At 41.2% G+C, this 22,334-nt stretch overlaps 2 protein-coding genes across 4 annotated transcripts; one reads left to right on the top strand and one right to left on the bottom strand.

The window, feature by feature from the left end:
* Positions 1 to 3,077: 3,077 nt before the first annotated feature.
* On the top strand, positions 3,078 to 7,487 carry LOC106699954 (cilia- and flagella-associated protein 157-like). Its single transcript, XM_023344071.1, has 9 exons — positions 3,078 to 3,226; positions 3,537 to 3,808; positions 4,649 to 4,790; positions 4,857 to 5,103; positions 5,644 to 5,744; positions 5,859 to 6,009; positions 6,094 to 6,194; positions 6,297 to 6,434; positions 7,195 to 7,487. The coding sequence occupies exons 1-9, from the start codon at positions 3,078 to 3,080 to the stop codon at positions 7,256 to 7,258; spliced, it is 1,365 nt and encodes a 454-aa protein (XP_023199839.1). The 3' UTR covers positions 7,259 to 7,487.
* A 1,004-nt stretch (positions 7,488 to 8,491) lies between these two features.
* On the bottom strand, positions 8,492 to 15,365 carry LOC111610282 (E3 ubiquitin-protein ligase RNF152-like). 3 transcript variants are annotated; one of them, XM_023343318.1, is made up of 4 exons: positions 15,297 to 15,365; positions 14,106 to 14,338; positions 11,721 to 12,433; positions 8,492 to 9,860 (listed from the first exon to the last, which is right to left on the bottom strand). In XM_023343318.1, the coding sequence occupies exons 3-4, from the start codon at positions 12,317 to 12,319 to the stop codon at positions 9,608 to 9,610; spliced, it is 852 nt and encodes a 283-aa protein (XP_023199086.1). In that variant the 5' UTR covers positions 12,320 to 12,433; positions 14,106 to 14,338; positions 15,297 to 15,365; the 3' UTR covers positions 8,492 to 9,607. The 3 variants fall into 3 exon arrangements, with proteins under 3 accessions (XP_023199086.1, XP_023199087.1, XP_023199088.1); XM_023343319.1 differs by having other exon boundaries at positions 14,106 to 14,247; XM_023343320.1 differs by lacking the exons at positions 14,106 to 14,338; positions 15,297 to 15,365 and adding an exon at positions 12,519 to 12,598.
* Positions 15,366 to 22,334: the final 6,969 nt, after the last annotated feature.

Below are 22,334 nucleotides of genomic sequence, written 5' to 3'. Positions count from 1 at the left end.
ACGGAGCAGAACCTGAGTTACTAAAGACTCCTGGGATGAAAACCAGGAGCTTAAACACTGAGGCTGGAGGAAAATGAACGGATGAACTAATCAGAGGAGATGAAGAACAGCTGAGGCAGAAAGATGGAAAAATGGAGCAAGAAAGAAAAACATCAAGAATCAACAGGAAAAGAATAAAAACTGATGAAAACTGAAACACAAAGGAATGAAATACGGCAACACCAGTCTAACATTAATGAACACAGAGCAATGAACTGAGTATGGAAAGACATATCGATCATTAATAATAAACACCAAGAACATGATCAAAAACAGCAGGGACAGTAAATATACCAAATATATTTTCACTTATTTCTTTTGTTCTTTAGTTTATAAAAAAAATGTCCAGATAGTTTCATATTTTTAATGTTTGATCACCAACTCATTTCTGACTTTAGTATTTTTGTGTGACTAATTTTTAAATAAATATATAAAAGTAATGCTTCTGTTGCTTCAGGATAATGAATGAATGAATGAATCATTCATTCATTGAATGAATCTCCTCTTCTCTCCTCTCCTCTCCTCTCCTCTCCTCTCCTCTCCTCTCCTCTCCTCTCCTCTCCTCTCCTCTCCTCTCCTCTCCTCTCCTCTCCTCTCCTCTCCTCTCCTCTCCTCTCCTCTCCTCTCCTCTCCTCTCCCTTCCTTTTCTCAGTCAGAGCCTCTGGATCACGGCCTTCAGCTTCACCTCTCTTCCCCGTTCCAAACTGTACCTGCAGCTTCTCCTCTCCTCATCGTCTGGTTGAATTGATGTTTTGCTGAATGAGAAGCTTTGATGGCGACACATAATGAGGGTTAATTAAAGTAAAGGGAGGATCCGCCCCGAACACATCCAGGTTTAGAAATGTTCTGCACATTTAACCTCCAATTATTCTTATTTTGGAACAGGACCTGGGATGACTGAGCTCTGATTGTCGTTACCACGGTAACTGCAGTACAGATACAGCCTGAGGCAGGTGAAGCAGAGAGCTCAGGTATTCATCACCTGCCAAACACAGAACTAAAGTCCTCCACACTTTGGAAAGAGAAGGAGAAACACTGGAGACGGAAGAACTGAAAGATTAACACAAAATAAAAACAACACACTGAAACAAAACCAAACCTGCAGCAGCGTAAGGTGATGGCAGCATCATGCTGTGGGGTTATTTTACTTGGGGCTAGAAACTTGAATTAAAATGTTTCCATCTTCAGCATCTCTGTTAGTTCAACATTTATCTAAATCAGCACAAAGGAAACGTCTTAAAATGAGAATTAAATATTTAGAAAGACGAACAGGAAGTAAATGTGACTGAAGGTCAGTGAAGGTCACCTGGATCTCCTCAAGGTTTTCCATCAGTGCCAGTATCAGTTCAGGTGTTTACTTGGAATAATCATCTTACGTTTTAATACCAGTAAAACCTGACCAGGCCTGTGTTTGCCTGACTCAGTAAATATTTTATTTATCTGAATATTTGCATCGGTCAGATGTTTTCTGTCTGGTGGAAAACCCACCAGAGTTTCTGACTTCCTGCTGTGATCCCACACAGGGGAATCCTGGGAAACAGGAAAATTAGCAGAACTTCTCTCCTGTTTGAACAAAAGCCTTCTGTCCAACATGCAAACAGGCAGCAAGTTTATCATTTTATTTATCTCATTCAGGGATAAAATGGCTCCTGAGCTGAAAGGAAAAACTCAGCCATGTCATCAGAAACTTTGTTTTTCCAGCAGATGTTCCCTGAGATGCAGATTCTTCCCACGTTTTTAGTAAATTTGCCTAAAATATTCCAAAACAAAGTTTGACAAACAGAAAATAGGATTTTATCTCCAACAAGGTGATTCCTAAAGAGCTGAGTGGAAATTTTTTATGACTTTGTTCAGGAAACTTTCAGAAAGTCTGAAGAACAACAAACAGGAACATTTAAAATGGCTGCTGATTAAAACTGGCTGGTTTCAGAAAAACGGCCTAGTCCATGCAAACAGCTCTGTTTCTCTTAAACTTGATGTTTCATCCTTATTGGGATTTTATGTGACAAATCAATTCAGAGTCGTGCAGAGTTGATTCATCGTTTCCTCAAACCTACAAAGTTTTTAAGAATCCCCCTTTACTCTGATGAAGCTAAATAAAATCCAGACTAACTCACATGATCAGAGCATGTTAATAATGAAATGATTGCTGATGCATGATGAGGAAGAAGGAAAAGATTCTGCATTAGTTTATCATAAACAAATCCAGACGGAGCCTTTAGAGTCACAGAACCAACCAGAACCAACGGATCAAATCGCTGCTGCGGCTTCAGTTTGAGACGATTTATCCGCTTTAAAACCTGGAGATGATTCAACAGGAATCCAGACAAATTTCCTAAGGCAGCAACCGGACCAGTCACTGACAAGTAACAGGAAAAACAATTAAAAAACTAAAACAAATAAAAAAAACTGAGTGTTGAGTTATTATTTTCTGTAATCTTTGCTCTAAAATTTTCCCATGTTTTTATGTCAGTTTTATGAAAGGAAGTCATTTTGTTTCTCCTGTGGGATCAGCAGCTTCCATAAACATAATTTCTCTTCATGTTTTATTTCTGTGCATCTACAGCCTGAAGCTGCAGAACTTCACTTTCTGCACAGAAACTTTTCCTAGTAGCAGGGAAACAGCGACACCTTCTGTTTGCACTCAAACACACAGCGGAGTTTTATTTTTGGTGCTGATTTATTTTTTAATGCCGTAGCACCACCTGGTGGAACTTCAGAGTTACTACACATCAGCTGATTCCAGCTGATCAACTCTGATCAGTTTCTGAAGTTTATTTAATAATTTCTGAGGAAAATAATCCAGCCCTTAAAGAAGGTAAAATTTTATTTAAATATTTTTTTCTTCTTTTTCTACCATAAAATATTTATTCTGTCATTCAAAAACACAGCAATGTTTAGACATACATGAAAAAACATGAGCAAATGTTTTGCTCATGTTTTATTAAAATTGCCAGGAGTTTCTGGTTGCCTAGCAACCTCCTGTTCATAGCCTGCTTGTTGTTTTTCTGTGAATTCCTCTGATATCAACAGTAAAAATGCAGGAAAAAGACAGGAAGCCGAGCGGCTCGTCTCCACCCAAGGACAAGGAGAAGTCCTCTGAGGAGCCGCCGGACGCCGAGGATCCGGAGCGAGAGAAGAGTTTGTTTCTGACTCAGATCAGTTTTCTGGACGAACAGCTGGAGAAGTGAGAGGATCACACTGACGACACTTTAATAACTCTGAGTTATATAGATTCAGTCTAACTGCTGGTAACACAATATGTCTACAATATCACTTTAACACTCAATGAAAACTGAGTTTTAATGAACTTCAACCAAACATTCAGATCTGATCAATATGATCTGAGTTTAACATGAGAAAAATTTCATTTTAAAGTTTTAGTTTTATTATTCAACAGAAGTGTCCAAAGTGAGGTCTGAGGGCCACTTTTTAACTGTTGAACCGTTGAATCATCGTCTCTGTGAATAACGAATATTTTTGTTTTATGTCTGCAGGTTCCAGCTTCAGTGTGATGACCTGAAGGAGCAGAAGAAAGACATCGTCCTGAAGTCCGGCGCTCTGCAGAAGGACACCAGCGACATCCTGGAGTACCTGCAGCACTACCTGTCTGTGCTGGAGAGGGACGAGGAGGAGCTGAAGGCGAAGGTGGAGAAACAGCTGCAGGGCGACAGACAGAAAACCGAATCCTTGGAGCTGCTGCTCAGTACAGAGAGAAAGGAGCTGCAGGACAAGTTGGACCAGCTGAGCTCAGACAGAGACAACCAGGGTGAGGCGCCGTCTGGGTTCAGACGAGGTTTTCCTTCCCAGATTATATCACATGTGTTGAAGCAGTGGTGGGATTTAACATTTACACTGCAGGGCCTCTAATTAATTAATCACATTGAAAAACCACATAGTGACATAATAAGCAACATTTTCAATTTAATAACCGTTTCTCCCTCTGAGTTATTGAATAAACAGACACATAACCTAACAACAATTTAAAGTTTTAGTCTGTTATTCGGGTCAGATTGGTGCAAAGTGACCAATCTGTTCTGCTGAGTGTTTCAGGAAGTCCTGGTTGTTTCGGAGCCTCTTCAGAAATGAACTGATGTCACTGAGGATCAAATTTAAAAGATTCTCTTCAAACCTGAACAGGATTTAGATCAACTTTACAGCTGTCATCAAAACGCTGCAAAAACAGAAATATAAAAACTAAACACAAGTACTGTTCAACACCGTTTTAATCAAACCCATAGGGGGCAGTGTGGTGCAAAGTTAAAACCAATGTCAGCCAATCAGATTGACTTCCTGTTAGGACTCAAACATGGCGTCAGGAGGGGTTTTTTTTAGATTGAACTACCTTTAAATGGCGTATTTGAAGATAAAGTCAATAAAACAGAAGATAATATCGATTGTAAATCATGTTAAAGCAACTATCTGGGCAGATTAACTTTTAACATAAAAATATCAGTTTCTCCATGAACACAAATATGGAGTTTCTTAAATCTCCACCTTGGTCACAGATTTAATAAATAATCATGTTTATTGATATTAAACTGAGTGATTGTGAGGATGAAAGGCCAAAGCACATAAAACATATTTCATGTCTTTCTGTCCTGATCAGCTGCCAGGATAGAGGAGCAGCGGCTGCAGCTGGCCGAACAGGAGCGGAAGATCAACATGAAGAAAACTCTGGATAAGGAGCTGATCGTCCTGGAGCGGCACCACGCCACCGAGATCAACAAGATGTACATGGAGAAGAGGGAGTGAGTGAGCGGCGGCCTCAGGTTTCCCTCCGGGCCGCCGCAGGTTCTCAGCGTCTCTGTTCTCAGGATCATCGACGAGATGAAGCAGAACGTGATGAACAGCATCAGGCAGAGGGTGAAAGCCCTGATCCAGGAGGAAACCGTGGAGCACCAGAAGCTGCGCACCAAGGTGGAGTCTCTGTCGCTCCAGAGTTTGGTGCTGCTGTGGAGGAAAAGGGCCGAACACAACAGAGTGAAGCGTCTTTGTCGAACATCCATAAAGATCCGAGTCATGATCCACAGGATGACCCTGAAAATCAACATCCTCAGGAAGGTAGGAAGCTGCTGCTGCGCTTGGCTCTCTGGGATTTTAATCTGCTGGATTAATTTAATCATCTGACTGTTGGATCCTCTGAATCCTATTGGCTCAGCCTAACAGAGCTCTTTCTCTGATTGGCTAATATATGTTAACAAATCTTCATCGCTTACAAATTGAAAGTTGAGACAGACTCACTAGGTTCACTGCCCCCTGCTGTAGTGGAGGGGCATGACCGGTTCTCACTGTGTTGGCAGCTCAACATCAGTCAAGTATAAACCAGATAAAACATTAATTTATGCCAATTTACTGACAAATCTGTTACTCCTTTCTTGTTACACAGCAAATGTAACTTTTTCTCTTGGAAAAAAACCAGGAGATTATTGATATATTTTAGAATAATCTGAGCTGCAAACTAAAACAAATATGAAAGTAAAACTTTCTCAGAGGAATGTTGTTGTTCCAGAATAAAACAAAGAAAACTTTTTGTTTGCAGCTGTTAGAGTTAAATTAGTTTAATTTATTTTATATTTTCCTTGTTTTTCCTGAAACCTTCAGGAATCAGTGAAGCTCAGGAGGAGATGCAAACTGCTGACGCGTCACATCAACGAGCTGCAGAGATCCAGGGAGAACCTGCTGGGCTACCAGCAGGCCTACAGGTCAGAGGTCACGTCACTCTGAGCGGTTTTAGTTCAACTTAAAGTCCGATGGTAACAACTGGACCAGAACCTGTATCATGTAACGACCCGTCTCTCCATCCTCCATCCCTCCAGGTCCTGCCTGGCCTCGGGTTCGGAGGAATGCCGTCAGAAAGCGTCGGCCGTTGCGTCGCTGCTGGAGCGGCTGCAGAAGGAGAGAAGCATAAGGAAGAACCTGGAGGGAGACCTGAAGAGAGCCGTGTCCGTCCTCACGGCCATCGCCATGGTAACGCCGTCCGATCGGATCAAAGGTCAGGATCCGTGATGCGACCTGAACGGAGATGTGAAGGTTCTGTTCTCGTTTCTTCAGGATGCTGAGAAAATCCCCAGATCTCAGCCGCGGCTGCAGAACCTGCTGCAGCTGATGGCCAGCAGGGAGCCGCAGGACGCCGGACCGCCGGAACCTGCCAGGTACCTGGGCCCGCCTGCAGGGATCAGAACCCGATGGAATCAGCTGGGCCATGAACCGGATCAGAACTCAGAATCACATCCCTCATCCTGTCTGTCCCGCAGCAGAGACGAGGAGGAGGAGGAGGAAGAGGCGCTCTTCGTCATGGCCAAACTCAGACCAGGAGACCTCTACCTGGTTCCTGGACCAACATGGACGCCCAGAACCGCTCCGACCCAACCCAGCCTGACGCCGAGAAACAGGTTGCTATGGAGATCTGACTGATCTCATCAGGTTTCCTTCTGGAAACTAAAAGTCAGAGTTTCTGTAAAGACATTTAGATTATTTATTTTAAGATGATTGTTGAAAAAATCTTACAACATTTGCAGAAGCAGAAAGTCACAAACTTTATGGAGTTAAAAAGTGAATCCAGTTTCAAACAGCAAATTCTTAATTATGATATAAAATCCCAGAATATCTCTAAACGTGATATAAATTTGAAAATGAATTTATAATTTTTTGTTTGTTTAATCAGAACAGTTCAGCCAGCTGATCTGTTCTGCAGCAAATGATGATCTTGATCCTAAAATTCAACAAAAATCATTTCTGATAAAAATAAATCAGGATTCATTCGGATCTCTAAGTTCAGTTTCTGTTTTTTTCCTGAAGAAACTCATGAAAAATATTTTAAATATTCATATTTCCTGGATGTCCTTTAAGTTTCTTCTTTCTTTTTTAGTTTGTTGCTTAAATGTTTAAGTTTTGGATTGTTGGTAAAATCGGCAGATGAAAAACCTTCCAAGCCTCAAACTGCAGCTTGGATTCACTGCAGACCCGGAACGATCAGAACCGATTCGGTCCGTTTGTCTGCAGGGATCAGAAATCAGCCGCAACGTCACATGAAATCGTCATCAGTCTCAGTGTTTGTTGCCTTCAGAGGCTGGATAAAAACGTGGTTATTTTCAGTTGTAAGAGAATAAACCTCCAGTCAAACGGTTCTGACCCGCTTCCTGTCTGTTGCAGAGTGAAGCTTCCTCCCATCCAGAAGAGTCTGTGGCAGACGGCGCTGGGTGAATGGATGGGATGATCTGTTCACTTCACTTCTAATAAAGCTGCTGCTGCTCAACTGGAGCTTTTCTTCTATCAAAGTTTAATAAAAACCAGTAATTTAAAGAGACTAAATGTTCAGGCTGATTTCCGCCAGCAGGGGGAGACACTTGGTTAAAGTCTCCTGAAGCTGTTTGTTTCTGAACCAGATGAAGCTGCAGGTTCCTGTAAAGTTCAGGTTCTCTGTTCCCTCAGACTGGAGGAGGAAACACGACGCCAATCAGATCAAACTTCATGTTTTTAAGAGTTTGAATAATAAACTGAACCTGATGCACGTTTGGTATCTGGGGTTAAACTGGAATGAATGTAACCAGCTGTATGAATTAAGCCAAGTTGCTAAAGGTAAAGTAACATCCTTAGATGTATTAATTTATATTCATAATAAATTAAGTTCAGACCATGTGACTAAAACTATTTTCAGAGTTTCAGTGGATAAACCAGAACGGTCCTGGTTCATCGTGTTTCAGGCTTTTCTCCTGAGTTTAATGAAATATTGACCGCCAGGCTTCCGTAGGATTTAGTGACACAGTGAAAAGATAAAATTCATTCATTCATTCATTCATTGATTCATTTCGGTGCAGAGAAACATCTAAAAATGAAGCTCAGAGTCCTGGAGACTGAAAACCACTGAGGGCTAAAAGAATCTGGGAAAAGGTTGAGTTTAATAAATGTCTGGATGTGAATTTAGAAAATATTTACATAATTTATCTTCAGTAGAATAAATAAAAAATTCTCCCAGTAAAATGCTTTAAAGCAGAATCTGTAGACGAACAGAATCCATGAAGTTTTTTCACGTCTTCAGCTGTTGAACTAAAGGAACTGAAACTTTAAACTCCTGAACAGATTCAGCTGGAAGAACAAAATGAAATGACATTTTATCGCCCAGCTCTCAGTTTAGAGCCGTCTCTCTTCATCCACTGTCACCAGAGGTCAGAGGTCACCAGGCTGACCAGAGGACAGAAAACTCCTCAGTACAATTTAGAAACCAACCAAACCAGTCATGCTTTGACTGGACCGCAGCTTTACAGTTAAAACTAAAGTATGGTGGACATTCAATATTTCAGTCATGAAAGTTTATAATGTTGAAATACAAAATATGTAGAAACAAAACAAAAAAAATCTGATCCAGCATTTAAAAATGTTAAAATGTTTCATCAAGTCAAAACCAAAAAACTTTTATTTATCCTGAACTTTATTTAAATTTGATAAAAAAACAAAGTGTGACAGTGCGAAATATAAAAGGTTATAAAAATATAAAACATTATTATTATAATTCATTGCACAGTGAGACGGGACATAAAACCGGACCGGACAGAACCGATCTGGACGGATCACGTTTCAGAACCGCTTCAGATTTCAGCTCAAGTTTCATATTCAAAGCAGTTCATCTGGAAAGGTTCTGGTTCTGTTGGGTCCATTTAAAGTTCGGATCAAACTGGGTCGGTTTGAATGACCCAAAGTACCACCCAGAGTCCAAACAGTGGGTTCATGTAAAGACCCGTCCAGATAAAAACATTCCGTCAGAACCAAACCCAGAGAACCGACCCGTTTCCTCTGCTGAGTATTTATGGAAATAAAACTCAGAGCTGCTGTGGAAACTTTCTGTGAAGGGAAGCATTGATGGTTTTAACGTCCAGGCAAATTTCTGCCACCGAGGTGAACCCACCAGAACGGGTCGGACTGGACCGGATCCGGCCGCTGGTTCTGTGTAGCCCTCTGTCTGAACGGAGCAGCAGAACCGCCGGAGCCGGATCGTTTGCATGAATCTGTCAACAAGATTAGATTAAAATCTGCAGCTGCGTCAGGAGGGAGAAAACAGTTTATATTTAGAAACAGAACCGGAGCCAGAGCAGAACCGGTACCAGAACAGAACCGGTACCAGAACAGAACCACCTGAAACAGCAGAACAAAGTGAGGTGAAAGTGAAAACGTGATCCAAGCTGATCTGATCCTGAAGTGATGAAGTGGAAGCAGATCAGTGGGTTTAATGTTTGGTACCTCTAGATTCACCTGGGAGGAAACTGGACCGACTGACCCGGTTCTGATCAACCGGATTCTGACCCGGGATCGACCTTATCCTGTTCCCTGAACCCTTTACATAAAAAACAGGAAGTGATGAGATTTACTGCAACAGCTCTTCCTTTAAAATCCTTCCACATGTGAAGCATCACCATCATCATCATCATCATCATCATGAACCAGAAGTTCGTTTTGACCCAAATGAGGAAGATGAAGGTCCGCTGCGTCCCGCTCCGCTCAGACTCCAGGGTTTAAAATAAAATATTTCAGTTTTCTTCCTCCCAGCAGACAGGAAGTGATGTCAGGTCAGTCATTTGCTGATGAGGTAGATGATGATTCCGGTGAGGAGGACCATCATCATCACCACCGCGGTGAGGAGGAAGGCCCGGCAGACGGGTCGGCCCGTCAGGCGGAACAGGGCGCCGCCCAAACCGCCCGCCTCCCCCCTGCTGTCCCTGGAGGTCGGGCTGGGACGCCCCACGTCCAGAGTCCGGTTCACCGACCTGAGAGAGGTCACGGACCGGCGGCCCGGCCGACCCAACCGGCCCGGCCCGTCAGAGGACCTGCAGACAGAACCGGATCCGTCAGAACCAAACTGGATGTAAGGCCACAGAAAAACAGAGATCCTGACAGGGAGCCGTTTGTCCTACATGAGGTTGATAGACAGCGCTAAGCCCCGCCTCCTGACTCTGATTGGTTGTTTTTGGTTCATTTCTTCACAGATCAAAAACATCCAGGCTGGTTCCTAAAAGACCAGCATGAAGCTTCTGGAGCGACAAAAACCAACCAAATATGGACCAGACCCAGTTTCCTCACACCAGGGCTCAGCTCTGGAGTTAAAGACTTGGACTAGGCCATGAAGCCTGGTCTGAGAGGGAAACTGATCAACTCTCAGCTTAAGACACATTTAACCAATTTAACCGTATCCTCTGTTATAAGGTTAAATGTAAATATGTAGCACATTTTATCTAAAAAAGTATTTTGCTTTAATAAAGTTATTTTTACCTGGTGACAGTTTTAGAGCCTCCAGGTTCTGTTCCTCTCAGATCAGATTCTGATGTTTATCTTTTATATTAATTATTAAATAGTCATTAATTCCACACGTTTATTTATGGCTGTTTTCAGATTTATTACTCCGTCCAGATCTCAGACTCATTGACCTTAATATGACCTTGACATTAAAGGGACGAATCAGCAGATCTGAAACCTGAGTGGTGGAAAAATCCTGCAGTTTGTTTTTCCTCCGATTATTTCAGTTTACGGCGTTTAGCCGCTGCTAAGCTACTCCACTGTATCTGAGCCAGGTTTTAATAACTAACCAGCTCCAATAAAATGATCCAGCAACACAAAAACATTCCAATAAAGCTGACCTTTGACCTGCTGCAGGCCTCGTTGATAAACAGTCACTGAGTTTGCAGCTCAGTTTTGGTGTTTTTGGTTCCGTTGGAGTCTGAACCAGCAGCAGGTCCGTCTGTTCAAACAACGTTAGATTTTATCTGAGATTAAATAATCCAGAATTATCTCAGAACTCTGTCAGCCAGGAGGTTAAAACTCTTCAAGATAAATTAAACGTCTGATCGAAAGGTTAAAGGTCGAAAGGTTAAAGGTCAATCTCATCCAGCAGGTTGAACTTCTGCAGGATTTTCAGTTTAATGGAGCAAAAACTCTGCAGCTCAACTTCAGATTCATTTGGCTGCTTTCACTCAGCAGATTCAACGATCTAATTCTGACCTTTAACCCTGAAAAAATTTGATTTTTGATATTTTCTGGAACTAAATCATATTTCATACTTTTCACAGCGTTTGCCGTCTGAACGGACATCTTGGATTTTATTAGTAGAATGAAAAATTTCACAGAACAAAAAGATGAAACTGACCTGAAGTTTCATCACCACCTTCTTCAAATTAAACAATGTGAACAAAATTTGTGTCGATGTTTTGTTTGTGCTGCTGTCATTTTAAAGATATTAAGTTTCCAGAGGTCAAAGGTCAGCCAAGACCCCGTATTAAGATCTAATAAAATATCAATCCGTTACATTTGTGCAGCAAAAATTGTTTATAATAAAAAATTGTTTCCAGCCGTCAGCCCGCCACAGACCCACAGACAGTTTTTATAAATTAATTGTTTGTGCAGCTAAAATCTTTGAATCAGCTGATTGACACCACATGGTTAAATGTGTTAAGGAGGTTTGGCTGGTTGACCTCTGATGACCTTTGGAAACATTGTTAAAGTGAGAGCGGCACAAACGTTTAACACCAGTTTTAATTTGAACGCAGGTGAAAATCTGCTGAGTGAGCGTTGCCACAGTAACACAGTGACCCCTGACCTTTTAGTTTTAAAGGAAGTGAAATTCTGCAGGAAGTCGAATCTGTTCTGTTTTAGACAGAAAAGCCTGAAACCGTGTGACTCCAGGTGAGGCTGACCTTTTGACCTGCAGCTTCCCCTTGTTGCGGATGAAGCGGATGCTGTAGACCCTCTGCATGGCGGCCGGCAGGTAGGACAGGACGTCCGAGTCGGTGGCCAGCTTGGGCAGGCCGAGGGGGGGCAGCGGGGTCAGGCCGCGGCACAGCGGGCACTGGATGGCGCCGGGCTCCAGAGACTTGACGTTCATACGCGCCAGGCACTCCAGGCAGAAGGTGTGCTTACAGTTCAGCATCTTGGGGCAGCGGAAGACGTTGTTGAACTCGCTGAAGCAGATGGCGCACTCCAAGTCCGGACCCGACTCGTCTCGGGGCGGCTGGAGGTCCGGGACGGAGAGCTGGGGCGGCTGGAGGCCGGTGGGGGCATACGGGTTACCGGTGGGGCTGAAGGCCGGCAGCGGCAGTATGGAGCTGGGGGCGGGGCCAGGGAGGGCGGGGCCAATGAGGGCGGGGGGTAAATGAGCAACTGGGGGGGGCAGAGTGCTGCGACCCGTCTGGACGAACGGAGGAACCAACGGATCCACGGAGTAACTGGGGTTAGAGGCCGAGTACGGAACCGGACCGCCAGAAAACCCAGACACATCGTCTCCGTACGGATTCATGACCGAGCCGCTGGATGGAGGCGGAGCTTCAGGAGAACGGGAGCGGCTGGAGAACGGGGAGCAGCTGTGTTTGGTTCCAGCTTCAGTCTTCACTCCATCATGACTTCCTCACAGCTGGGAGGGAGAAAAACAGACACACTAAATATTTCTCACTGTAATCACTAAAACATGAGAAAGTTCCCAAACTGACGGTTCTGACCCGATAACAACTCCTGGTCAGAGAGAAAGTCACAGTTTTTCAGTAAACAGTTTCCTGGATTCCTCCAGCCGTTGATCTGCTAAACTGTAAACTATCCCGGTTCATTTCTTCATCTGTTCTGTTTTATCTTCATCTGTTCTGTTTTATCTTCCACCTTCAGGATAAAATCTGAGCTGCTATAAATCATTTCAGAAGCAACATAACAGGTAATGCACGTAAGCAGCTCATTTCCTGGCCTTCAGTCGATCCTACAGTCACTTTTTACTCCAAATCAAAGATCGTTGGTGGACCAGTGGTCAGCAGCTAAACTCTCCCAGCTGTGAATCCTGACCCGAACTCGTTCTGCTGCTCACTGACCAGACTTTCACATTTATAATAAGATTTCCAGGTTTGTCGTCTTAAATCACCATGACAACAGAAACAACCCAGAACTTTTGTCCCCAAGACCAAGCTGAAACATTTGGGTTTAATCAGCTGCTGAAGGTTCCTAAGCAGAACTGAAGCCCTGCAGCAAGAAGGTTGTGGGTTTGAATCCCAGTCTGGGGTTTTTCTGCATCTTCTCCCTTTGGGGCGACAAAAGTCACACGAGACTTTATGAACCCGTAGTTTCAACATCAGGTCACAAACAGAAATGAAACCTCCTGAAAACCTACAGAGCTGCTTTGTGACCTGAACCCAGGCTGTCTGGTTCTGCTTCTGACTGTCAGATGATCCAGTAACTGCCTGATTACACAGTGGATCAAACCAAGATCCCTCTTGCAAACAATCAGCTTTCTGCATTAGTAACAATCAAATATTTTTCATCTCTGAATATGTAGCAATAACTTTACTGATACAGCCTGACTGTAACTATGAGACGGATCCGGAACACAACCCAGAACCCAGAACCCAGAACTCTCCTCCATGTTTACATCATTTAATAAACCAGATGCAAACCTAAAAGGTAAAATTAATTTTCACCATGACCAATATTTCTGCTTCGTGTCTCATAGATGAAGCTGTGCAGAGTTCAGTTTGGATCTGTTGGAACCGTCACTGGATGCGGATCAGAACTCAGAACCCAAACTAACTCGTCATGCTGGTCGTCATGGAAACAGGCCAGTTTCCTCAGCCTAAAACCAATAAGCACCAAACTAGGAAACATTTCATCCTAAAAATTGTTGAAAACTATGTAAAAGATCAGCTGATGAGCTCAGACAGAGAAAATAAACTAAATATTTTTAATCAGAGGATCAGATCAGATCCATGAACCTTTGGAAAAATAAAATCAAACAGTCTACCTGAACCTGCTGGAATCTGTTTATGTTAGAAGATTTTTTAAATGTAAAACATTTTGAAAAATACTAAAACTATTCCAACTGGATGAAACACGTTTGACTCAAAACTCTGAGGAACCTGACGGCTACAGTCTGATGGAAAACAAGAACGTTGATCACTGAACTCTTCCTGGTGGAAAGTCAGAATATCGACTGTAGAAAAACCCTGAAACTAATTCAACCCTCACAATAATGAAGTTCCTTTAAAATCAACATAAAATCTGATTTTAAATTGACTCTCATGCGTCTCCTGTGCAGTCAGCGTTCCTACCTGCAGCCCGACGCTCCTCTCTGACACAGCGGCTCTCTGCAGACCTGCTCAACGTTTCCATGGATTTGCATACGTTTCCCTAAAACTGGATTCTGATCCGAGACCCACAGAACCAACTGAACACGTCCTGATGTAGCGGGAGCTGAAATTTGCATCGTCCATATTATTTACAAAGGAAAATAAGATGCAAAAGACTGAAGCCTGTTGGTGTGGAAACGCTGAGCGGGAATCACCTGGACGGATTGAAAAGATTCATTACAGCTCAGCTACAAAACACTCAACATGGTTCTGACGTCAGACGATAAACTGAGAGTAACATAAAGGATTTAATTAAACTGAAAAAGCTTCTTGATTTACAGGAGAGTTGGCTTTTTTATCTTATGGATGCTTCCTGTAAACAACTTTAATTATCGATGCAGCTTGTTAAACTTCAGAGAAAATACAGTAAAAATAAATGCATCATAAAGGGATGATAAATGAAACATTTTAAAACTATTTTATAATGTTCCCCAAACCTAATCTCACCTTTCAGTGTTTGCACACAACAATATTTATTTCTGAAAATGAAATAAATAAATCTGCTCCCAGACTAATAGTAAAATAAGCAACTAAAATCCTAAAGGTTGAGACAAATAAAGACTTTCAGGTATAAATCTCTAAATCTACGGTAATTTATGTGAACTGGGCATGAGCTGCCCTAACAACAGATTAATAGAAAGAAAAAGAACGTGATAATCATGACTATGAACGTGATTATGAGCTACATTCATAAGCAGCAGCTCCAGATTCTTTCATTGCTCTGACTTGTTGCGTTTTAACCACCTGAGGTCTGATTTTCTGAAAGCTGCTCAAAGTTCAGGTGAATCTGATCTGATTTCATCTCTGAAATATTTCTACTGATTTCCAATTATTGATGATGCTTCACACTTCTAACCAATTTACCGAGTAGATGACAGTTTGTTTTACTTTCAAAAGTTTCAATAAAGTTTGAACTTTTGAAACAGTTTTGTTCATAAAGGGATGAATAAAATCTGCATTTCTTCCTATTTTGGGGAGATTTTCCTGTGAATCAGTCCGTGGCTCCATGAACTCACCGCTGAATTTAACTTGTTAAATATCTATCAGTTATTTTTGCTCATGCAAACAATCAGCAGTGACGCTGCACAGCCTCGGTTCTGGTTGTGTTTTTACCTTTATTTCGTCCCAACCTGCAGGTTCTGTAGATCCAGATTCTGGTTCCTGTCAGTGAAACTCTGCAGGTTTACAGATCAACAATCTGTAAAGTTTCTCTGCAGTTTGAAGACTGGCGCACCTGAGGAGAGTGATGCTGATTGTTGCTCAGGCTGCGCAATTAATGCAAACGCTTCTGTTCCTTAGATGTGGAGTAAAATCCATCCATCCTTTTTCTTCTACCCTTTGTGCCACTGGGGTCAGGAGGGGTGATGGTGCCCATCTCCACCTGTCAAAGGGTCTGCGAGGTAACAGTTGATCCTACAAATGAATCTTTAGAACCAGGAAGAAATCAATGTAAGACAGGCAGAGACGAACAAAGGGTTTCTGGGGCCCTGGGCAGAAAATGGTTCCAGTTCAACTCATTTATGACAATCCAGGAAGAATAGCTCCACTATGCAAGAAATATTTTTAAATGATAATTTAATTTAACAACTTATTTTTGTAGCAGTGTAGTGACACAGCTGAACCAGTAAAATTATTTGCTAATCACATGAATTTTTTAAAATAAAAAATATATATATTTCATTTATTTTTCAGTATTTTACAGTATATTTTTCTGTACTCAAAACCAAAATTACTGAACATACTAAGTATGAACTTAAACTATTTTCCTCATTTGACAGTAAAAAATCAATTTGGGAGATTTTCATTTCCTGCTGTAATTGTCTTGCCACCGTTGGATGTAGTGATGTCCTTGTGTGTCAGTAAATAGGAGGATTTCTATGAAGATGTATCAAGCCTTGTGTTGAGGCTGCAAGCGTGGCAAGGCAGCTGTACCAGGTGACTGATTTAGGAAAGGGATCACCTGTTCCTAGTTCTGTAATAGAGCTTGAAAGATTAAGCTGCTTTAAAACTAGAACGTGTAGATCAGGGGTGTCCAAAGTGGGTCCTGGAGGGCCGGCATCCTGCATGTTTTAGTTCTCTCCCTGGTACCAACAACCTTTTCAGCATGTCAATGTTCTTCTTAGACCTTCTAACGAGCCGTCATTGGATCCAGGTGTGTTAAACCAGGGAGAGACTAAAACATGCAGGATGAATAACCTCGAGGACCCACTTTGGGCTCCCCTGATGTAGAACCTCCTGTTCCCCTTCTCCAGCAGCTGTATGAATCCATGTCTGAAAGGATCAGTATGAAATCTATTACATAGTGATGGGTAAATGAGGCGTCATCGTTTCGACCCAAAGCAAAACTGTGTCGATGCTGCGTCACTGAATACTGACACCTGCTGGACATTAAAAATCTCTACAGGCATCGCAGTTCACAGACTGATTTGATGACCTAGTCTATACAATAAGATTTAAGTCATTTTATTTTATTGTATATTATATATTGTATTATTTCATATCTTCAGTTAAATTCAAAATATATTTGATATTCTTCCATACAGTCAATAAATAATGTGAACATGAACCAAGTGATGAAAATGAAAGTGAACATGTTTGGAATGAGGATGATGGTGGACTTTTTATTTGTTTTGGGGTTTTTTCACACATTTAGAAACATTTAGAAATTTAGTCTGTTCCGTTTTTTTTGACACAACTTCTCCTGCTGTAGAAAAAATGAAGTAAACAATACATTTATATGAAATAATTCATAAAAAGCAACAGAGTAATTTGTAGAATGGCTGCATACCTGAGTTTATCCAGGTGTATCTGGACTTCATTCTGCGCCTATAAAGCCTCAGCATTGAGGAGGTGAATTCATTTAAGAAGTGCTGGAGTTAGTCCACTTTGACTCCACTTTGACATCTAGAGATAGGCCAAATGACCTGAAGGATTGCTTTTGTTCTGTAAATAAGGCCATTACCTTATAAGTACCCTGGTAATGGCCTCAACGCATCTCACAGTTGCACAATTGTTCCTTAGACTTAGACTGGATAATGCAGCACAACATCAGCTGCAAAAGGTCACATCTCTCCAAAAACACTTCATGTATGCTTCAAAACTAAACTGAAGAGCATTACCTACAGGAGATCTGATCTCCTGTTGGTATCATAGATACCCACCCCCAACATGGACTATTCACACTCCTACCTTCTGGCCTGACGGTCAACGACCACATTTACAATTGAAGAATGGATGCTAATTTGAGCCATCAGAGTTGTTGGTTCTTTTGGCATTGTTTCAGTAAGTCTGGGGAGAAATCAAAAACCTAGTACTAATAGTGGAAGTGGAAGTACTGGAGTTAGTCCATTGAGCATTTCTACCTATTCAGTCTAGAGATAGTCCAACTGACCTGAAGGATTTTATCTAGCAGGTGCTTTTGTTCTGTAAATAAGGCCATTACCTTATAAGTACCTGTTAACGGCCTCAACGCATCTCACAGTTGTACAATTGTTCCTTAGACTTCAACTTCGACTTATACTGACTTTGTTGTCATTTTGCATGCGCAGGGTGAATACAGAACGAAATTTCGTTGCATTCGGCTCAGGACAACGTTTGAGGTTTCAATGTTGTGAGTAAAATAAAATACAGTATAAAATATGAATATAAATATAAAATATAAAGTGCAGGACTGACAGTAAAATAGAAGTTATTTAGCTCTGTACATGTGCAAGGTATAAAGTGGAGACCAGACTTTGAGTGCAGTCCAGTTAAGAGTTCAGCAGTCTGATGGCAAGTGGGAAAAAGCTGTTTCGGAACCTGGTGGACCTGCACCGGATGCTGCAGAACCTCTTTCCAGAGGGCAGCAGGGAGAACAGTCCATGGTGGGGGTGTGAGGGGTCACTGATGATGTTTCGGCCTCAGGACACGCATCCTGCATCGATGGTTGACCTGACACTTCGCCCTTTTGCCTGAGCTGGGTGTGGAAGGTTGTTGCCGAAGCAGTTTCTCCTTGTGTGCCTTCTTCTCACTCACATGAGAGTTACCCAACTCTTTTGCAAGCTCAACCAGGAAGTCCACCCGTCTCTCCTGCACCCCAATGCATGCCTGATAAAGCACATGTGCATTCAGTGCTGCCATGTCAATCATGTTTGCCAGGTTTGCTGACCAGCTGTCACATAGTGATGGAACCTTGGTCACCCCCCGCAAGATTATGACTGAAATAAATGCCATTAGTTCTTGTGAACTAAATAGGTGAAGCAGTCACCTATTTATCCTCCACAGCACAAAAGGCTGCATGCAAATTTGCATGTGCAAAGTCTCCCAGATTTCTTTTGCTTACACTTTTTGCATGATTTTTTTGAGGTGGATCAACACAATTAATTTGGTTAGTTTATTTCTAAACTGTCATTTTATACCCTCTTAGCTTTATTTAAAAGAGAAACATTACTCATTTCTTTTAGAAAAACCTTTGCATATTTCTTGAAACAGATTCTATGTTTTGCAAACTCTATGTACATTTGGCAAAATGACCTGGATAATGCAGCACAACATCATGGATCAGCTGCAAAAGGTCACATCTCTCCAAAAACACTTCATGTATGCTTCAAAACTAACTAAACTGTAGATATCATAGATACCATCATAGATCGCACCCACCCCCAACATGGACTATTCACACTCCCACCTTGTGGCCTGACGGTCAATGGCCACATTTACAATTGAAGAAGGGATGCTAATTTGAGCCATCAGAGTCGTCAGTTTGGACTCAGGTTCTTTTGGCTCTGTTTCAGTAAGTCTGGGGAGAAATCGAAAACCTAGGACTTCCAGTGCTAAGGTCTGGTCTTCAGTAATAGTTGGTATTTTCTCTATAGCATCAGACACCATGACATGGGAGAAAGCTGATCTCATTCACTGCCCAATCTCTGACAATAAGAACTTTTGTTTTCTGGTTCTGAGTAACTTTAGGAAGAAAACGTTTGAATCTTGTCATTTCCTATGTAGAGTCCTGTTAAAGAGCATCAAACTTGTTTCTCAGTATAGCTGATAGCTGTAATGGCTGCAGTTTGCTGTAGCTGGTGCTGTGGCAGTAGAAGGGACATATCGGCTCAGTGGATCAGGCTGTTTGGGCTAAATCCAGGGTTCGTCCTGATAAATGTCTTCCTAGATCTAAACGATGGATTTATTTTTTGGCTTTGCTCTGAGACGGTTCTAAGACTTGTCATGTTGCCAGGTAACTGTCTGTTAGTTCCTCTGTTAATTATGAATCATTGGTAAAGTTGTTTCATTTTAAATCCTTTGTTGTCCTCAAAATTCATCTATTCTATAACTTCAATTTTCTGGAGAAGCTTATTAAAGTCTTTGGTGGATAACAGGCCATTTTCTCTCTGGCTTGTACTTTTGAATTTAAAGTAAAAAATGCTACAGACTTAAATCTGAAGTAATCCAGTTATGAGGGAAGAGAGTTTTAAAGTAACTACAAAAACTGACTATGTTAAATACTTTTAAAAGGCAAAACTGAGGATGAGAGACCAAGAGAAGCTGCTCCTCCTTCTAACGCCAAGCAAAGTCTACCTGCTGAAAAACCTCTAGCAGAACCAGAACCCGGTTCAGTGTGGACAACCATACGCCATGACTAGCAGCAAGCACTGATTCAGGAGTACTTCCTATGTTGAATATGAGTAGAGAGTAAATGGCAGTAGTGGCTCCTTTACCAGAATCATCTAGGAGCAAAACACAAGAAAACCTATGAGACGGTTTTAACACTTATTAAATGAAAGAGAGCACAGAAAAGTAATCTCAGAATTTTTAGCAAAACAAGAGTCAAATATGAAGTGTTTGACAAAGCAAAGATTAAAAAGGTTTTAATAAAACAGAACAGGTCTGAGGTACAGAGCATCTCTGACATGCTTGACTCATCCTGGGTCCCACCAGGTAGCCATGTGCAGGTGGCCTTCGATTTACTTTATATCATTTAAAACGCTCATGCACACACATAATAGTTGCTACAATCAATCAACACTCCAACTACAAATCAAATAAATTTAAAACAAAGTCAAGTAAAAAGTAATTCATAAGTACAGATTATAAATCAAAACGGTGTATGCTCAAACATGCAGCTATTCATGTGCATGAATTGTGTTTTTGTTGACCAGGACTGCAGGCCAAATACTGTATGTGGGTTAATAAGTAGCCATACAGTTCAAAGTTCTGCTTAGTTGGTTTCGTGGATGGATAGTGATTGTAGAAAAACCAGTAAAAGGCCTGTTACTAAAACTATAAAGATAAATACACATATATATTAAAAAATGCCATAAAAGCACAAACATTACATTTGAGCCAGAACTTCATAACTTCGGGGAATTATAATCAAGATTAGAAAAAGGGCTGTAAAATGGAAACTGGAACCATTCATACAAACATTATATCTTAGATTTTAGACAAGACTCAAACTCACATGCAGGAACTCTCAGGAGACAGTAGTAAAAGTTTAACAGGCTTATTGTGAGCTAGATGTAATAAATAGTAAACCCCTGAGTGTCTTGGAGCACTGCAAAGGAAAGGAAAAGAGGTGAGCCAGGTTGGTTGGTGGAGTTAAAATCAAGGTCAAGAGAGGAGAAGCTTAAAGAAAATGTTGGAGGAGTGGAGAGAGTCCAGGAGGCTTGAAGCATGTAGAACTGGAGAGCAACCAGGTGAGGTTTATCAGGTGATGAAGTGAGAATCCTTGAGTTTCCTGGTTGTGGAGTTTGTAGCTCTGAGAGTTACTGTATAGAAAGAGACTGGATGATAAATCTAGGAAGTAGCTTGGTGGTAACTATGAGGAATAACACAAGGAGGACGCGATGAGGCAAGCTCATAAATTAGAAAAGACTCAGGGGGCTGGAGGTACCACAAAAATCAAAACTTAGGCATTGAATGACTGACAGCTCTTCTTATCCTGTACTGATGGCTTGATGGGTGCCAGGTGTATGGAGGTTAGCCATGCCCTCCAGTGGAAACCTGCAGTTCCAGCAATAGAGGAAAAAACACCACACACACTGTACATAACAATCTTGACAGATTCAGGCTGATGAGACACAAATCAAAAAAATGAAGAGCATCTAAAAGGAAGCTGAAAAATCCAGTTTAATTTACAGAAAACATTTTAAATAACAGAGTTGAGCAAAGTAATGCATAATAACACTGTAATGGTCTCGCTGTGGTGTTTTGTACCAAAACTAACCATGAGCCAAACTCCTTTCACACAAGTCAAGATTAATTAGTTCTTCCTTTATTTCCACCTAGAATGAGGTGAAACTGCCAAAACACAAACAGCTCAGGATGAGCTGAGAGCAGCTAACAGAAAGTTTTACATACATTAGAAGTACAACAACAATGCTACCTCAGGATGCTACCTTAATAATGAGCTGCAATGCTACGTAACGGCCTAAGAAATCTTAACAGCCTGCTAATTAGCAATGACATAGCTAATAATCGAATGGCCCACAGATATCTCCAGAACCAATTAAACATAAATTCAATAGACAACTCACTTCGTTTCTCATATGTTAACATAAACGTAACATAAACATTGAAGTATAAGCTGCTTCGAAGAAATCGACCTGGAATGCGGCGTTCACATTAGACACGTCTGTTCATCTGCTCTACCGCTAGCAAATGAAACATACTAAACAAAAAGTAAAGCAAAAAGTCCAACAGGTGGCAGCAGTGCGCCATGCAAACTAAAACACCCACAGTTTACAGGACAAACACAGAACCTTTAACTGGAACTGAGGATTGTTTCTAAGGGAGTGCATTAGATTGGATCCATATAAACTGATGTTTTCAAGCCTTTATTTCTGGTAATTATGAAGATTTTCTGTTTGCAGCTAAATAAACATAACATGTAGAATTAAAATATTACATCAGACAAATAAAACAAATACATTTTAGTTGGTAAATATTGGATAGATGAAAAGTATTTTTTGACATGTAGGCTAAGTCTCTTTGGAAACATATTTTTACTGATTTATGAATGTTTTATAAAATATTAACTCTAATGAACTGAATTGAATTTAAAGTGACTTGTATTGATTTGGTTATAATACAAATAAGAATTACATTAATACTTCAAGTATCATCATCACCGAAGACTAAAAGAAGAAATTCAGCACCAATCTATTTAAGATGGAC

The sequence above is a fragment of the Xiphophorus maculatus genome, chromosome 12 (genome assembly GCF_002775205.1).
Source record: "Xiphophorus maculatus strain JP 163 A chromosome 12, X_maculatus-5.0-male, whole genome shotgun sequence".
Taxonomy (NCBI): domain Eukaryota; kingdom Metazoa; phylum Chordata; class Actinopteri; order Cyprinodontiformes; family Poeciliidae; genus Xiphophorus; species Xiphophorus maculatus.
This window is presented reverse-complemented; position numbering and strand designations above follow the sequence as displayed.

Excerpts from the sequence above, each read along its gene's own strand:
- LOC106699954 (XM_023344071.1), top strand. The coding sequence starts at position 3,078 with ATGCAGGAAAAAGACAGGAAGCCGAGCGGCTCGTCTCCACCCAAGGAC. Across the intron at positions 3,227-3,536 it reads CTGGACGAACAGCTGGAGAA|GTTCCAGCTTCAGTGTGATG; the intron begins GTGAGAGGATCA and ends TTATGTCTGCAG. Across the intron at positions 6,435-7,194 it reads AGCCTGACGCCGAGAAACAG|AGTGAAGCTTCCTCCCATCC; the intron begins GTTGCTATGGAG and ends TGTCTGTTGCAG.
- LOC111610282 (XM_023343318.1), bottom strand. The coding sequence starts at position 12,319 with ATGAATCCGTACGGAGACGATGTGTCTGGGTTTTCTGGCGGTCCGGTT. Across the intron at positions 9,861-11,720 it reads GGGAAGCTGCAGGTCAAAAG|GTCCTCTGACGGGCCGGGCC; the intron begins GTCAGCCTCACC and ends TTCTGTCTGCAG.